The sequence below is a fragment of the Eptatretus burgeri genome, chromosome 12 (assembly GCF_056783735.1).
Source record: "Eptatretus burgeri isolate ZD-2024b chromosome 12, Ebu_testis_v1, whole genome shotgun sequence".
NCBI lineage: Eukaryota > Metazoa > Chordata > Myxini > Myxiniformes > Myxinidae > Eptatretus > Eptatretus burgeri.
Genome location: NC_140972.1, coordinates 70,071,662 through 70,087,653, shown reverse-complemented (window position 1 = coordinate 70,087,653; position 15,992 = coordinate 70,071,662). Strand labels below are relative to the sequence as shown.

The following is a 15,992-nucleotide window of genomic DNA, read 5'->3' as shown; positions in this document are numbered from 1 at the left end:
AATTTGTGCAATGCTCAATGTACAGTTCTTCGCTATTTATGTAAGAAGGTAACTCACCGGACAGTCCCTTGTACCTCCAGACTGGAGCATGTACGCACTTCCATTTCCGAGCAGCTCTCCAGTCTCAGGCTCGGATGACTTGTAGTCAACATAGTACTCCTGCGCAATGACCAGCCCATCAGTTTGATGACTCCCTTTACTCTCAGCCTTTCGGTTTCTACGACCAAGAGCACCTACTGCTGTCTTTTCTTTGGGCTGGGGACTATGGCGACGATGGTGCTGTGGTCTTCTGGATGGTTCTTGCACTCCTCCAGGATGTAGCTGCTCTCCAAGACTTGCTGGGTAACGTTTCCATGTGACATAGACAACCAGAAGGATGATCAAAACGGAGAGCACCAGCGCCACACTTCCCGCAAGAATTTTGTAGAGTGAAGCTTGCTCATTTCCATCCTCTGCGTTGATGTCCCAACCAGCTGTTGATGTGACCAATTCCTCAGGAGATGTAAATGATGTTGATAATGATTCTTCACCAAAATAGATGGTGTCATTATTAGTTTCAGATTGAAATGTTGAGAAGCCTCCGAACAAGGGAGGTAGTGAAGTTAGTGATGGAGATGCAGCTGCTGGTAAACAGACTCCTTGTCCACTAGAGATGGCTTCTGTGAGGCTTTGACCTTGAAGATGTTCAGGCGCACCACAAAGCAAATCACCATCTTGTCGCCCTCCAAATTCCTGCAGCCACTCTGCCAGAGCACAAACGTTGCGGCCACAGTCCCATGGATTTCCGGGTAGGCTTATGGAGACGAGGTTTCTCCAAGCAGACAGGACATATGATGGAATAGAAGACAGACGGTTGGAATCGAGGCGCAAGTTCCTTAAGTTTGGAAGGGACTCAAAAACAAGTGGGCCGATGATTTTAAGCTCATTTCCTGATAGGTCAAGAGTATGAAGCGAGTGCCAGGTCCACGAGAGACGCTCCATGGTGATCATGGTAATTCGGTTCCACTGCAAGTAGAATGTCCGCAGGTTACTTAAGCGGGGGAAATGTGCCAGGTTGATCTTGTTATAATGATTATGCTCCAGATGCAACTGCATGAGACGGCCAAGGCCAGTGAAGACATTGCGGGCCAACACACGCACCCGATTATATCCCAAATCTAGTACTTCCAGAGCTCTGCATTCCTGAAAAATACGTACAGGCAATGTGCGCAGCTGGTTGGAACGTAGGTTCAAAGCCTGCAGTTTGCGCAGTCCATTGAACTGTGCTGCAGCCAGGGCTTCCAGCTGATTATAAGAGAGGTCAAGTTTCCGCAGATTGACCAGTGGATGAAAAACGCCAACAGGTAACCGTGTTATCTTATTGGAACTCAAAATTAGCTCCTTGAGGCGCCGTGTTCCTTGAAAGGCTCCAGCAGTCACATCCTGAATGTTGTTGTGGTCAAGGTAAAGCCATGTTAGTTGCTGCACACCAGCAAACTGCCCCTGAGGCACAGTTTTCAAGCTGTTGTAACGAAGAGACAGGCCATGTGTGCCAGCCGATATGTTGAGTGGAATCTCACGCAATGCGCGGGACTCACAAAACACAATGCGTTCCTCGCAGCGGCATTCTTCAGGGCAGGCACATTTGGCACTGTGCAGTACCAGCAGGAGCAACCAGCGAGTCATCGAACATGTCCAGCGACCCGCGCCGCACTTCCCTGCCATGGCGTGCATGCAGAGGTCAGGAAGTCAAAAGGATAGGGCAGGATTGGGGAGAAAGAGGGAGAATTGGCTGAGTGGAAATAAGGAGGAGGGAGAGTGACATGTGCCTGACTGGCACAGCAAGGAGGAGGTAGTGGAAAATGAAACTGGCAGCACAGGGCAGTGGTGGGTGGCAGGCAGTCAAGTGGGCTGGTGATGAGATTCAAAGGTGAATTTTGGAAGGATTGGGGGAAGGTGAATAACAAATAGATAGACTTGAGGGTTAAATAGAGCCCACACATGCCAGATCATGCACATCCTCTCCCGAGACATTTAGTTCAGATCTGCCAATATCCAGCTCATTCATTCTGTAAATGTTAGGTCACGCAAGCAGAAGGGTGTCAAATGAGTTGATGGACAGACTGGAGTGTTACCATCACAGCTATTTGAGTGTTAGGGTAAACGATTTCTACAAAAAAAATGGAGGAATGATTTTCTGTGGCATTTTTCCTCACGGGATTTCTCCAGCGACTACAATGAGGGAGAGTGAATAGTCATGTGGATCCACGCAAGCGTAATGTGTTGCAGGAAAGAAAAATGTATCGTGCGACGTCCATTTAACCAAACCGTTTAGCTGTGATGAAACTTGGACATTGGGAAAAAATTCTACGAAGACAATGCATCTGACTGGCAAGAGTGTACATTTGCTATAGGTTGGCAATTACAATAACGATGTGCATGGCTGGGCACTGACATCTAACAAATGGGATTGCAATAAAGGATCGTTCAACAGCTAGCAACCATCCGCCGGATTGTTTCTACTCAGGACTTCAGACGTAGATACCCAAATCGATTGTCATCAATCTCAACCCGGCATGTGTGCACGGCTACCCACAGAGCCTCAACGTTCTTCACTGCATGTCCTTTCAGATCGGCTGAATTGCAATGCACACATTTGGGCTTTGTAGAATAGTGTTCAGTAGGACAAATGAGCACTCCATATTCATTTCAGTCTTGGCCGTGGTAGTATTCACTCTCAGATTTTTTTTTAAAAAACAGAAGTGCTAATGATTGAAGAACATGATATATGTTGAAAACATAATACGACACATCTAATCCTTGTACTTTCAATGAAATTACGATTCAATTGATCTTTTTTCATCATTCCACGATACGATGATCATTTTAAGCACGGCTATTGGAATCCAAAGCTTTCATGAGCTAAAATTAATGATTATTATCATCATTATTATTGTTATTAAATATTACTTTTCCTCAACGTATAAAGTATAAACAAGAGGATACATCAAAATGACATTGTACGTGCCATGCTCAAAAATAAATAAATAAATAAATAAGCCTTCCAAAAGCACAAGATTAACAGGTTTTGTTAAGCTTTGTTGGTCGAGTAAACTCGTCAATATATCTGTTCCGAATGCTTGGCAAACAGTTCCTTACATTAACAATGGAAATGCGCACTGTTAGTACCGGTCAATGCATCTTGATGAATGTCAAAGAAAACACAAAAGGTTAAAGAACACGTGAACAAATAGAACAAAAAAATAAAATAAAATAAAATAACAATTCACATTTTTAGACCGCACAATGAAATCACGCCTCGGAGCAGTGACGCCAATTTCAACCAGTTTGAAAAATTGCAATGGTCGTCGAATTGTCTCCCTCGAGTGAAGGAATGCATTCTTTGTACTGTATTGTTCTTACTTTGAACAAACTCCTTTAATAGTGAGGCACGCGACACGTAGATGCTCCTCGGAGTCCCCTTGGCAAGCTGAGTATTCTGCAGTGGGAGAGAGAGGATGGTGGTTGGGTGGTTGGTGAGAGATGAAATTGGGGATTTGTAGGTACTCACCCATAATTCACACGCAGGACTCTCTTTCAGAAATCACTGGAAAGTCACGTCTCCATGACCTCGCCAACTTGTGCCCCGACCTCGAAAAACTATGATATATTATTCCTCCACAGAATTGTGGGAGGGAAACAAAAACACAAACTTGAGCTCCACTCGAGCCCAGCAGGCTGGTTTCGATAAGAGTCCTAAGTCAAGCGATGAACGCAGCCTTTGTTTGCATTTCTTCTGTGCTTCGGAAAAACTGCAAGAAAGCAATTAGAATTCGATGCCATCACCGTTAAGCCATCAGAAAAAAAAAAATATAATATAAACATCCACAGTGCGCCGCAAATGGTCTTGGGTTCTTTTCCTTCGGGGTTAGAAAAAGTCCTGTTCTTCAGCTCATGGTAGCAAAAAGCGTTCCGGCCCCTTGAGAATCGGGCATCCTTCTCGTGGCTCCTGCGAGTTCTCGTTTCAGGGACAGCCTTTGCATTGGCTCCCCGCTTGGCATTCCAGCAGCGTGTCGCATCCTCGCTCTCTCAGTCCCTTGGCAGCGGGTTGTGCCCCAGAGGGTGTTTGCCTCGATCCCTCCCCGCCCCAATACTTCCAATCTTGAGGATCTCAGCAGAAAGCTTTTGCCACTCCTGGAGTGCAGGCACACTCACAGCGAACACTTTCCTCATGTCCGTCTCTTCAAGATCTAGTTACACCTGCTCTTCCAGCCCCCTCCCCCTATACTTCCCCACCTCTACCAACACTACCAGAACCACAATCACGACCCCTCCTCCTCCGGCATCCCCTCCTTTCTGCACGCATCACTCTCCATCTCCTCCCCGTTGCCTACATCTCCTCCTCTCGACCAACCACATTGCTCTGTTTCCATCTCCTCCAGACAGAGGGCAGTGTTGCTCGACATTAAAGGATAAATGCGTGTCTGCCGTTTTGGTTGCATTGGCGGCAAATGCTTTCAGACAGCCCTTGAGACACCCCTCCCGACATCCCTCCCATCCCGTTGTCCTGCAGCACAAACGAACCGTATGTTTGTGTATTAGGAATAAATTTGACTGTCACACAACTTTCAGTTGTACCTCGTTGACAATGCGCAGATCTCCCAGACCGTGGCGTATGGGAGACACGATGACTAATTTTCATGAATGATATGCACAGCCCTCCTAATGGAATCAAGAAGCAACGAGTTAAGTTGATAAAAACGAAAAATAAAAGAAAATACACTGGCAGCAATTGGTAAGAATGGAAAGATGTTTTAAGCTCAACTCAACCAAAGCCATTGTCGTAATCTGTTTGTCAAATGAACACTGCCCGGAGGCTGAAACTACATGCTCCATTTTCCTCTCTCTCTCTCTTCCTCTGAAGAAGGACAATCAGATAAGCGAGGTCATGACCCTGTAATAACCTTGATAAGACGTTTTTTTAACAGCGAAGAAAGATAGCCAACAATTGATTCATCAACTTACTATATCTATATAAGATCAACAGAGCATCTGCGCTTGATGTTCCAATGCACGACGCACAGGTGTCTGTCTATCTGGAACCTGCTCAGCATTCAGGAGGAGGATCTCGTAAGCTACCACACAGCCCTCATGCACCGCTCACTGCAGCGAATCCATCCCCTCTGCCCTCCCACAAAAGAAGTCGTAAGGCTCGCCGTGTCACTCGAGGCCACCTGTCAGAAGTTTAAAGACGAAGGAGATATCATTGAGCTACGTAGTAATAGCCATACAGATCGCACATGATGATGTTTAATAGTTTTTTTGAAATGATGTCATCGTTTTTGGAGACATCGATTATATACATAAAGAGATTTGTCTTCAAGGTGAGTTCGAAGGTTATCGATATCAACACCATTGCAGGTATGTGCTCAATGCATTGCGATTGACAATCGTTATCACTGAGAAAATTAGTTCCCGTCGTTACTTTGCAAATATTCCAATTAGGAAAAAATGCTAACATCCTGTACATGTCCAACTGGATGGTGCAGAAGTCTAGCCTTGATTTGATTCCCGACCCGGCGAGAAAAACCGACGGATTGGTACTTCGCAATTAAGGCGATGCGTCACAAAGGTGAGCCGCCCCTCGGATGGACATTAAGCCGGGTAACCCATGTCTTAAAGATCCTATGGTGTATTTCATGAAGAATGGGCAAGTTATCGCCGACACCCTGAACAAATTCAAAATTTCTGCCATCTTCAGACGAACGTCAGGCCTGGCCAGCCGGTTTGTGAAAGACTTGGGAGAAAAACGTTCCTGACTGACAGCACAAGGTGGGTATAATTGTGGGGTTGTTCAACGAAGTAGTACTAGTACTACAGATATCGATCGACAGGTATATTGATCAAAATATAACGCTTTGGTTCACGACTTGCAATGAAATACATTATTACGCACCTCTAATTCTCCTCGGTTCAATATTTCGTCCCTTTGCTCAATTGATCGTTTCAAACAGTTGTGTCATGGTATTACAATTAGAACTAGGAAGAGCAATCAGAGATGGCAGACCTTTGCCAAGACCTGTTTTGTGTGGTGTTTAGACAATTGATTGATGACATAGCCATGTCTTGTTTGATTGTATTGATTCACGTTCCATTCGTATGTATTTAATAGATGTACTCATGGTGCAATTGTAGCACGTTATAAGCGTACTCACATTGTAATTGTACGTAAGAGTGTTGAAAAGTAACGTCTCTATTTTTCTCCAAAACAGGTTAAGATATTCAAACCCCTTTAATATGATGTTTAATCAATCCAATACATGCTTTGCAAATCTGACAAACACATGAAAAACTAGAAGGGCACGAGGTAGAGCGCATACCTCTGCCACGTAATGCCTGATCCACGAGAACATATCGGACCAAATACATTTTTGAATTATCAGGCTCGGCAGCACTATACCGTTTTTGGCCCATCTCTCAATGATGAAGAATCACTTTAAAAATTAAATATTTCTCGTATCCAGATCTGGATTCAGATCTTCACGAAAATCGAGTCAATTAGTCCTTGCCACACACCCAAACTGTACACAAAGTTTCGTCCTAATCCGTCCATAACTTTTTGAGATATCGTAGTATGTACCATTTTTAGCCCAATCTCTCAATGGTAAAGAATCACTTTAAAAAAAATATCAGATCCAGATTCGGATCTTCACTAAAATTGAATCAATTCTTCCTTGTCACACACCCAACATGTCCACCAAGTTTCATCCAAATCCGTCTTCAACTTCTAAAGATATTGTGCTATATATCCTTTTGGCCCTATCTCTCAGTGGTGAAGAATCACTACAAAATTATAGTAACCGGATCTGGATCAAGATCTTCACCAAAATCTAATCAATTCTTCCTTGTCACACACACCCAACATGTCCACAAAATTTCATCCGGAAACGTCAACAACTTTTTGAGATATCCTGCACACAAACAAACAAACAAACAAGAAGACGTCGTGCAGAGCACGAAACTTGCAAAATCCATTAAACAAATTTGACCTGAAAAATTATTGGTGGTTGAATTCAGTAACCTGAAATAGAAATCCCCTTCAGACTTCAAGTCAATCGGATGAAAACTGACAATTTTAGGAATTCGGCCTATTTTGACCTTTTGGCCGATGTTGACCTGAAAAATAATTGGCTAGTCGAATTCAGTGACCTGAAATATAAATCCTCTTCAAATTTCAAGTCAATCGGATGAAAATTGAGGATTTTAGAAATCACACCCAAGTTGTTGAACTTTGGCCGATGCTGACCTTGTGACCTCAAAAAGAATAAGCTTCTTCCCTTTTGACAAACTCTACGATGTGGTGAAGTTTCGTGAAGATTAGCTTGAAATTGTGACCTGCAGGCAATAAACAGACAGATAGATAAACAGACAGACAGACATACAGAATAAGAAAATTGACTAACCAATATACTTGAAAAATCTTCCGTTTTGCAAGTAACAAACAGACAGAAAGGGGTGAAAATATAACCTCCTTTGCCTTCGGTGGAGGAGGTAAAAACCTGGTCTGGTGGATAGTTGTGTGGTGTTATGAGATAGAGTACAGAATGAAATTCACAAATAATTGGAAGGATTCACAAAATGAAAGGTTTAAATGATATAAAGGGCAAATAGGCCACAATCTGTTAGTTTCGGAAATGGCTTGGAAAACGTTTTTGGGCTACCCAATTGCAAACTACGTGGAAATGGTTCTTTCCCATAGATTTCGCTGCGCTGATTAAAAAATAAAAAACTTCCACAAGCGATGTTCCCTCACACAGAGGAGTTATTCGACTTTGAATGTGTGTGGGTGGGGGCTGACTAACTCGTCAAGTGAATGTGCTTTTGGCCAAGAAGAAACGTATCTTTGCATCAACAGACATTTATTGCTGTCTGATATAAAGAAACTAGAATATAAGATCCGTCACTTCGCTGATGGAAATAACAATCTTTGCGGTGGTGGCTAATCAATAGAGCAAGAAGAAAAAGGATTCCGAGTGCAGGGATAACCAGCGTCGCAAGTTGGCGTTTGCAGTTTTGCTGCGTGTGCCAATGTACCCATAAAAAATACATTAAATTTTTTTTTTTCATCACAAACCTTCCCGGGAATTCCCTGAATCCACCGTAGTTCGATTTCTTGAAATCCGTTAATCCGTTCGCAAGTTATAACATGACAGACAAACAAACAGACAGACCAAAATACACACACATATATATATATATATATATATATATATATATATATATATATATATATATATATATATATATATATATATATATATATATATATATATATATATATATATATATTGTTACAGATTTCCGCCTGCCGGCATGCGAACGACTGCATTTAACCAATAGCGGCCGCTTCGCCCACCGAACGACAATCCAGTCGCGGCTTTCCGGATCAACGCCGAAAACCAGCCACGGGTGTGTTTTTAACCACGCCACCTTGGCCGTACTCTACCCGCGCTACAGGGTCCAATCGCCAAATCTTTGATTTACCTATTTACTCACGCGGGTAGATTACCGAGAGATTGTACCTCAACGGGGCCGCTTGGAAACAAGCCGCTTAAGCAGCTCGCTTCCTTTTGGGATAACCGAGCGGGGTATTTATCGTGCAGCCTCGTTGGACCCGATCACTTTATCGGCTATTAAAAAGCCAGCTACTATTCCGAACTCAATATGGCAGTTCAATTAGGGCACCCCCGGGCCCTGCAACTGTCTCTGAGCCTACCAGCTTCCTAAAAACTGGGGAGTGCCCTACTCGGATACTCCCCCTCGATGCTCCCGTGGCAGGCTGGCGCCCTGGGCTCCTTTCCCGGGTGCCCTTGCCCAATGCACCGCCCACGTGGCCAATGGCGCCCCGGGCCCAGCATCATGCGAGCCCACCCATGCCCACTACACTATCCCGGCCCCCCATGGGCCCTTGGCCTACCGCTGCCGACTAGCCCGGTGCCCGGGGTACCCACGAAGCGATACTCACAGTTCGCAGTCACGCTCCCAGCCCGTCAACAGGGCTCCTGCGCCCCTCCAAATGGGTTTCGAGCCTACATTCCCACCAACAGCAAAACGACCTCCATTTTGTCAATTTGACTAACCCACGAACTCACTTTACACTGACCCCAGGGTACCTTGGTGGGAATCACTCCTCCCCCCAATCACTCAACGCACCATGCATACCACATTCGCTCCATACACACAGGCCTGCTGGCCCTCACTCACTCATCATGTTCATTTTCCACTTAATCTCATTCCTTCGCTGAACTCTGCCATTCTTCCCACTAAATCCCATAACTATCTCGTGCCCCCTCGTCATCCCTTAAACTAGTAGCACATCCTTTTAATCTACGTAGCTAAGCTACGTCCCCACTACACATTCAGTCTGACCTTGTCTCCAAATATTATTTCCCATCCTAAAATCCCTCTACCTAATCCATTCCACAGGCTCCATGAGGACTTATCCCTGCCCCATGAAGCCGGTCTAACAAAGCTAACCCATCCCCCTAACTCGTTCCGTCCTGTGCCCCGTCAAGGGGGTCTTCCACCCCTTGCCCAGGGAATCCTGTTCACCCGAAACGGGGAGGCTTGCTTTGCTCTCTTTTTTTTATTTTCATGCGCCACCAGCGCAGCAACTCGCAACCTGCACTTTTTCTCCCCGTGACGTCATGGCAGCTGTTCACGTTTCGCGCACCTCGTCACTTCTCGGACGGTACCATCCGGCAGGGTTCCCCTCCTGCGGAATTCCAACCATGCAGCCACGACGTCACCCTGCGCATTAAAAGCAAGCCTCGCGTTTTGAGGGGTTCCCCACGTGAACACATGTGCTCTACTCGTCGGAGCTTTACAAACACGCTCGCGTGGAGAACCCATCCGATCCAAATTCACAATCCAGCCTACCTTCTGTCCGTCTGCGGGGTCGGCTCGAATCCACCGCAGCGTTTCCGGACCGGATTTCACTCGCGTAGCCGCGCACGCGGTGGCCTCGTGCCAAACACAGCATGGACCCCGAACGCGATACCGTGCAAATCCGGCACGGTGCTCAAAACAGCTACGGCCGCTACTCGGCCTTTGTCCACCGTCAGGCACCATCTTCGTCGCACTCTCGCGCACAAACTCCCACGTGCCAAGAACGCGCACACACCTCGACATGACATTCACACCGGGACATGCGGTTGCATGTTCGTGCATGCCAACCGACATCTCCCTCACATACAGCGACCTCACACACGCTGTTTCTCTCACGCATGCCATTTCATTCATACACGTGGTTCCACTCACACACGGCCTTCCACTTGCACAGGGGGTTTCACTCACACACGGTGCTTCATCCACACATGCCATTTCACTTGCACATGTGGTTCCATTCACACACGGCCTTCCACTTACACAGGGAGTTTCATTTACACAATGCGTGCTGGAAAGCAAGCATTTCGGCACATTCGCAACCACGCACACCATATTACTCACACACGCGGTTTCTTTTACACACCGACTTTCACCCACGCTATGTGTGCGTTTCAGCACACATTTCGCCACACTTGTAAACACACATACCGGAACAATCACGCTGGGGATTTGTGCCACAAGGGGTCCCAGGGCCTTCACACCCCCCAAGCTCTGTGTGCACCCGTCAACAGCACTCGCCCCCTCTACCTCGTTCAGCACGGCCGGACCCACCTGGTCGTGATTCGCTTCAAGGGGGAAAAACGTCTCCCTCCATTCCTGAAGGAGGCTATCTGGCTGCTTGCACCGGGTCATGACACATTCCCCGAGCTCCCACTCATTGTCCTCCACGACTTCCATGTGTGTGTGCTCGTCTTTCACCCCGTCTTTATCGTGTAGTCTCTCCTCTACTTTTTCTATCTCCCGCGTCTCTGTTATTTCTATTTCCTTCTTTTTCTCTGTTATTTATTTTACTTCTTTTATTATCTCCCTCGTCTCTATGTGTCTCGTACACGTCTCTGTCACCCCATTTGATTTTTCCCTCTGTGTCACGGTCACTTTCTTTGTCACCTGCACGAGTCTCGCCCAACGGGTCTCCTGTATTATTTTGTACTCCCCCGCTTCCATCGCGGGCCGGACAGCCGTTGCACTCCCTCCAAGCTCGTTCGCTCCAAAACGTGGCGCCGCCATTTTGCACTCCACCGTCCGCGCTTCGTTGCACGAAATTGCGATTATGCCCACCTGTAGGCCTCACCCCATGCTCTGCATCTCACCCCGCAGTGTTTGCATATTTGCATCCATGTTATTTTCCATTTTTTTCGCATTTGTATCCATTTTGTTTTCCATCCTGCACGCATTTTCATTTATTTGGATTTTCATTTCTTTCATTTCCTTTGCATTTGTATCCATTTTTTGTATCATTCTTTGCGAGAGTTCCATAAGCTGCTGCATTGTCACCTGCCCTGGCCGCTTCCACTGACTACTATTCGTGGTGCGGTTATAAAAATAAAACGAACCAGATGAACGGATTTGACGCCTTTCCCAACCTTCTGGTACGGGTTTCTCCTGCATAACGGGAGTGTCCTGCACGGCGATCTTGTACTGGGTCATGGATTTTACATTAAAACATAATCCTCGCTGCCCCCGCTCGCCTTGAAATGCCATTTTGTGGATCGGAATAATTTATACGCTCGCAATTTGGGGGAACGGAGGGTCGCTTCGCACACCCTTGATCCGATTCCCGTTAATTTGGTTGGAAGCGGGATGGATTTTAATCCCACTCCCGGACACCAGTGTTACAGATTTCCACCCGCCGAAGTGCGAACGACCGCGTTTAAACAATAGCGGCCGCGTCGCCCACCGAACGGACAATCCAGTCGCGGATTTCTGGATCAACGACGAAAAGCATCCACGGGTGTGTTTTTAACCACACCACAACCTTGTCCGTACTCCACCCGCGCTACAGGGTCCGATCGCCAAATCTTCGATTTACCTAATTACGTGTGCGGGTAGATTACCGAGAGATTTTACCTCAACGGTGCCGCTTGGAAACGAGCCGCTTAAGCACCTCGCTTCCTTTTGAGATAACCGAGCGGGGTATTTATCGCGCAGCCCCGTTGGACACGATCACTTTATCGGCTATTAAAAAGCCAGCTACTATTCCGAACTCAATATGGCAGTCCAATTAGGGAAAGAGGACGAAACGAACGGGTTAACATTTAAACAAGCACATTTATTGAATAAGCACATATGCAGGCATGCACGCAATCAGGAGAGGCAAACAAAAGCAATACACTGTACAATGACGTAATGAATAGGGGTAGGCACAAGATGCGAGCAAGACAAAGAGCTACCACAATCTATTTATAAGGTACAGTCACTTTTACAGTTCTACTTGCGGACATGGCGCCACAACATTCATTCAAAAGCAAGGAAAAACCCCAGGACAGACGAGGGGTAGACTGGACCTCTTTGGGTCTTTATTGCACAGAGCTGTGTAGACTGCAGAGGCTCCGCCAGGCCGCGCTGGTTAACTTCACCTCGCTGGGGCGACCCGCGACGTCCAGTCCCTACGGCAGCTGCCGTGATCGCGGTCCGGCCCAGGCCTCGTCTGACAGCCTGGTGATTCGAGCCCAGCCGGCAAAGCCTCAGAGGAACCAATGGGTCTTTTGCTCTTTCAGAGTTAATGCTCTCTTTAAGAGCCCGTCCGTCCCTCAGCACTGCTCGAACTGTCCCGAAGCTCGATCACCTCGGACCGTTCGCTGCTGGCTGGCAACCTCTCCACGTCCCACACGAACGCGCCGTTATGCGTGGCACGGCCGGCCTGCTGTGCTCCGCGCTCCGTCTCCTCAGCGAACCCAGACTTCCACTGCCCTCCACTGGACTCGAGCTCCGCTCCTCACACCGCTCCAAACCCTGACCGACTCGACTGCCTGAACTGGCACTCTGCACGCCTTTTTATAGGGTTTGTGAGGCGAGAACTGATTTTCGCTCTTTCACCTCTGACCCACACTGGCTCCGCCCCTCTCGCTCTCCTGATCCAAATTCCGAGGCGAGGTTTGGGGCGAGCGAACATGGTAGGAATCATCGACGCTGAAGGGAGAGCGGACGTGGTAGAAATCACCGTCGCGAACAACGAGGAAACCCCGCGTATGTTTGCAGCGATCTCGCCGTTGCTGGCGCAAAGATGGCAGCACCCACGAAGTTGAAGGTGAAGCGATGTTGTTTCGTTGTTGGGTATTGGCGGAGATGCGGTTTAGGAGATTGTGGCTGTGGTTGGCGTTGGGGAGAAGGTGGTTGTGTGAGGTCAGTTGTGGAGGAGGTGGTTGTGTGAAGGCAGTTGTGAGAGCGATGTTGGTGGTGGAGGTGGTTGTTGTGAAGCGGTTGATGAGAGCGATGTTGGTGGTGGAGGTGGTTGTTGTGAAGCGGTTGGTGAGAGCGATGGCGGTGGTGGAGGTGGTTGTTGTGAAGCGGTTGGTCCAAAATGATGATAGCAAAAGAATAACGGCTAACTCAAAGATCACTGCCCTGATCACAGAAATATCCCTTTGACATCGGTGGGGAAATCTATCTGAACACAGATTACACTGAACAACAAAAAATTTTTACTGGAGATGTGTAAAGTGATTTAGACTAATTTGGGTACGCTGATTTCAAAAATCATAACCGTTTTGCTGTATCACGTCAGGATTTTCAGTAACAGAAATATTCCCATTGCCTAGAAGTCAGGATTTCAATGAAATTTACAAAAATTCATTTATTCATTTATTTCATCATGAATGCTTCAAAATTATAGAAATTACAGAAAAACTCCACTAGAATGTAATTAAAAATGCTTTAGGCATTTGGCTTTGCGTTTGTGCTGCTCTGTGTCAGTTTCACGATGCAGGAACCAGCAGAAATCGTCCATCATGTTTGGGTTGTGCAGCCCTTGGTAACGCGTCTCCATGAGTGAAATCTCTTGGTGGAATCGCTCGCCGTGCTCGTCCGAGACTGCTCCCAAGTTGTCAGGGAAGAAGTTCAGGTGCTGGTGTAGGAAATGGATTTTCAGGGACATCCTGGAGCCAAGTTTCCTGAAGGACTCCAGCAGCTGCTGCACTATTTCTTCATAGTTGTCCGCGCGCTCGTTCCCCAAGAAGTTGTCCGTCACAGCTTTGAAGCTCCTCCACGCTGCCAGCTCTTTGGGGTTTAGAGTTGTCGGAAAAGTTTCGTCCTTCATAATCTGTCGGATTTGCGGTCCAACAAAGACACCAGCCTTGATCTTGGCCTCCGACAAGGTGTTGCCAAACTTTTCCTTGAGGTATAAAAACCCACGCCCATTCAGATCCATTGCCCGTACAAAACTTTTCATCAAGCCTAGCTTTATGTGGAGTGGTGGAAGGAAAACCTTGGCTGGGTCGACAAGGGCGACATGCTTCACGTTGTGTCGACCAGGTACATGCTCTTTTCGCTCTTCCCAATCTTTCTTCGTCCAGTGATTCTTGTCGTCTCTGCTATCCCAGAGACAAAGGAAGCACATGTATTTCGTGTAGCCTGACTGCAGCCCTAACAACAGCGCCACCACTTTCAAGTCTCCGCAGATGTGCCAGTTGACGTCATTGTACTTGATGGAATCAAGCAGCTGCCGCATAGTCTCATAGGTCTCTGTCATGCCGAACGCGTGAGCCAGTGGGACTGATGGTTTCTCGTTGCCATTGTGGAGCAAAACAGCTTTCAAGCTGTTCTTCCCCGAGTCGATGAAGAGGCGCCAGTCTGCAGGATCGTGATCACACCCAAGTTCTTTCAACAGACCGTTGATGTCACTGCAGAATGTCATCGTGTCTTCCATGTCAAAGAACTCAGCCATGTCTCTGTGACGTGCTCTGAACAAGGATATCTTGGTGTTAGGTTCAAGTAGATTCCACTGCTGCAGCCTTGATCCAAGCAGCTCTGCCTTCGCCTTTGACAGCGAGAGATCTCTTACAAGATCATTTAAGTCTCCCTGGTTCAGAAGGTGTGATTCTTGAGTGTCGGGTTCAAAAGGTTCATCATCACCATCCTCTTCACCACTGCTTACAGCTATGTTCTGATCAGCTGGAGGTGTTGGAACGGGGTTCTCGTCATCATGAGGCACAGGTTTACGAGCAGAGACGCAGTCAGCGTACTTGATGTGACCTTTATTCTTCTTGTTGAAGCCGGCGATGCTTGTGCAGCAGAAATAACAATCATCATGATGATTCTGCGGCTCACGCCATATCATGGGCACCGCAAATGGCATGCTCGCGCGCTTGCCCACCAATCACTGAGTCAAGGTTGTGTGACAGCTTGTGCAGCAGATGTGTGGTGCCCAGCTCTGTTCTTGGTCCCCCACCTTACACCCGAAGTAGTGAAAGTAGGCGGCCTTCATTTTCACTGCTGTAGATATACTTCGCTGTTGATCTTTTTTGGTATACCGACCACAGACATAACAGAAGTTGTCAGGATGATTGGTACAGGAACGCCTACTCATCTTTATCTGAAAGAAAGAAATATAACACAAGTTAACAACAATTGTACGAAATAGACATGTTAAAGACATATGTAAATTTCATTGAAATCCTGACTTCTAGGCAATGGGAATATTTCTGTTCCTGAAAATCCTGACATGATACAGCAAAACGGTTATGATTTTTGAAATCAGCGTACCCAAATTAGTCTTAATCACTTTACACATCTCCAGTAAAAAATATTTTTTGAAATTTGTTGTTCAGTGTTATCGGCATCTCTGAACTAAGTACCTATATGGTGCTCTGCGAATTTCCACAGCCATAACAATATATATATATATATATATATATATATATATATATATATATATATATATATATATATATGTATATATATATATTCTTCTTCTTCTTTCGGCTGTCCCGTTTGGGGTCGCCACAGCGAATCATCCGTATGATCCGCATCATGATTTGGCACATGTTTTACGCCGGATGCCCTTCCTGACGCAACCCTCGTCACCTCTTATGACACAGGGATATGGTACACCTATTTTAACCGGGGTA

The 15,992-nt window shown here is 46.5% G+C and overlaps 1 protein-coding gene across 3 annotated transcripts in view; it reads right to left on the bottom strand.

The window, feature by feature from the left end:
• The window catches only part of LOC147015879 (leucine-rich repeat transmembrane neuronal protein 3-like), a 262,950-nt gene extending 258,487 nt beyond the window's left edge, over positions 1-4,463 (bottom strand). Inside the window, exons 1-3 of one of the 3 annotated variants that reach the window (XM_085848446.1) lie at positions 3,551-4,460; positions 3,403-3,478; positions 58-1,697 (exon numbers count right to left, since the gene is read on the bottom strand). In XM_085848446.1, the coding sequence (XP_085704572.1) occupies positions 58-1,665 (1,608 nt within the window). In that variant the 5' untranslated portion in view covers positions 1,666-1,697; positions 3,403-3,478; positions 3,551-4,460. Of the gene's footprint in view, positions 1-57; positions 1,698-3,402; positions 3,479-3,550 lie in introns of all 3 variants that reach the window. The other 2 variants (XM_085848447.1, XM_085848445.1) reach the window with 2 other exon arrangements.
• Positions 4,464-15,992: the final 11,529 nt, after the last annotated feature.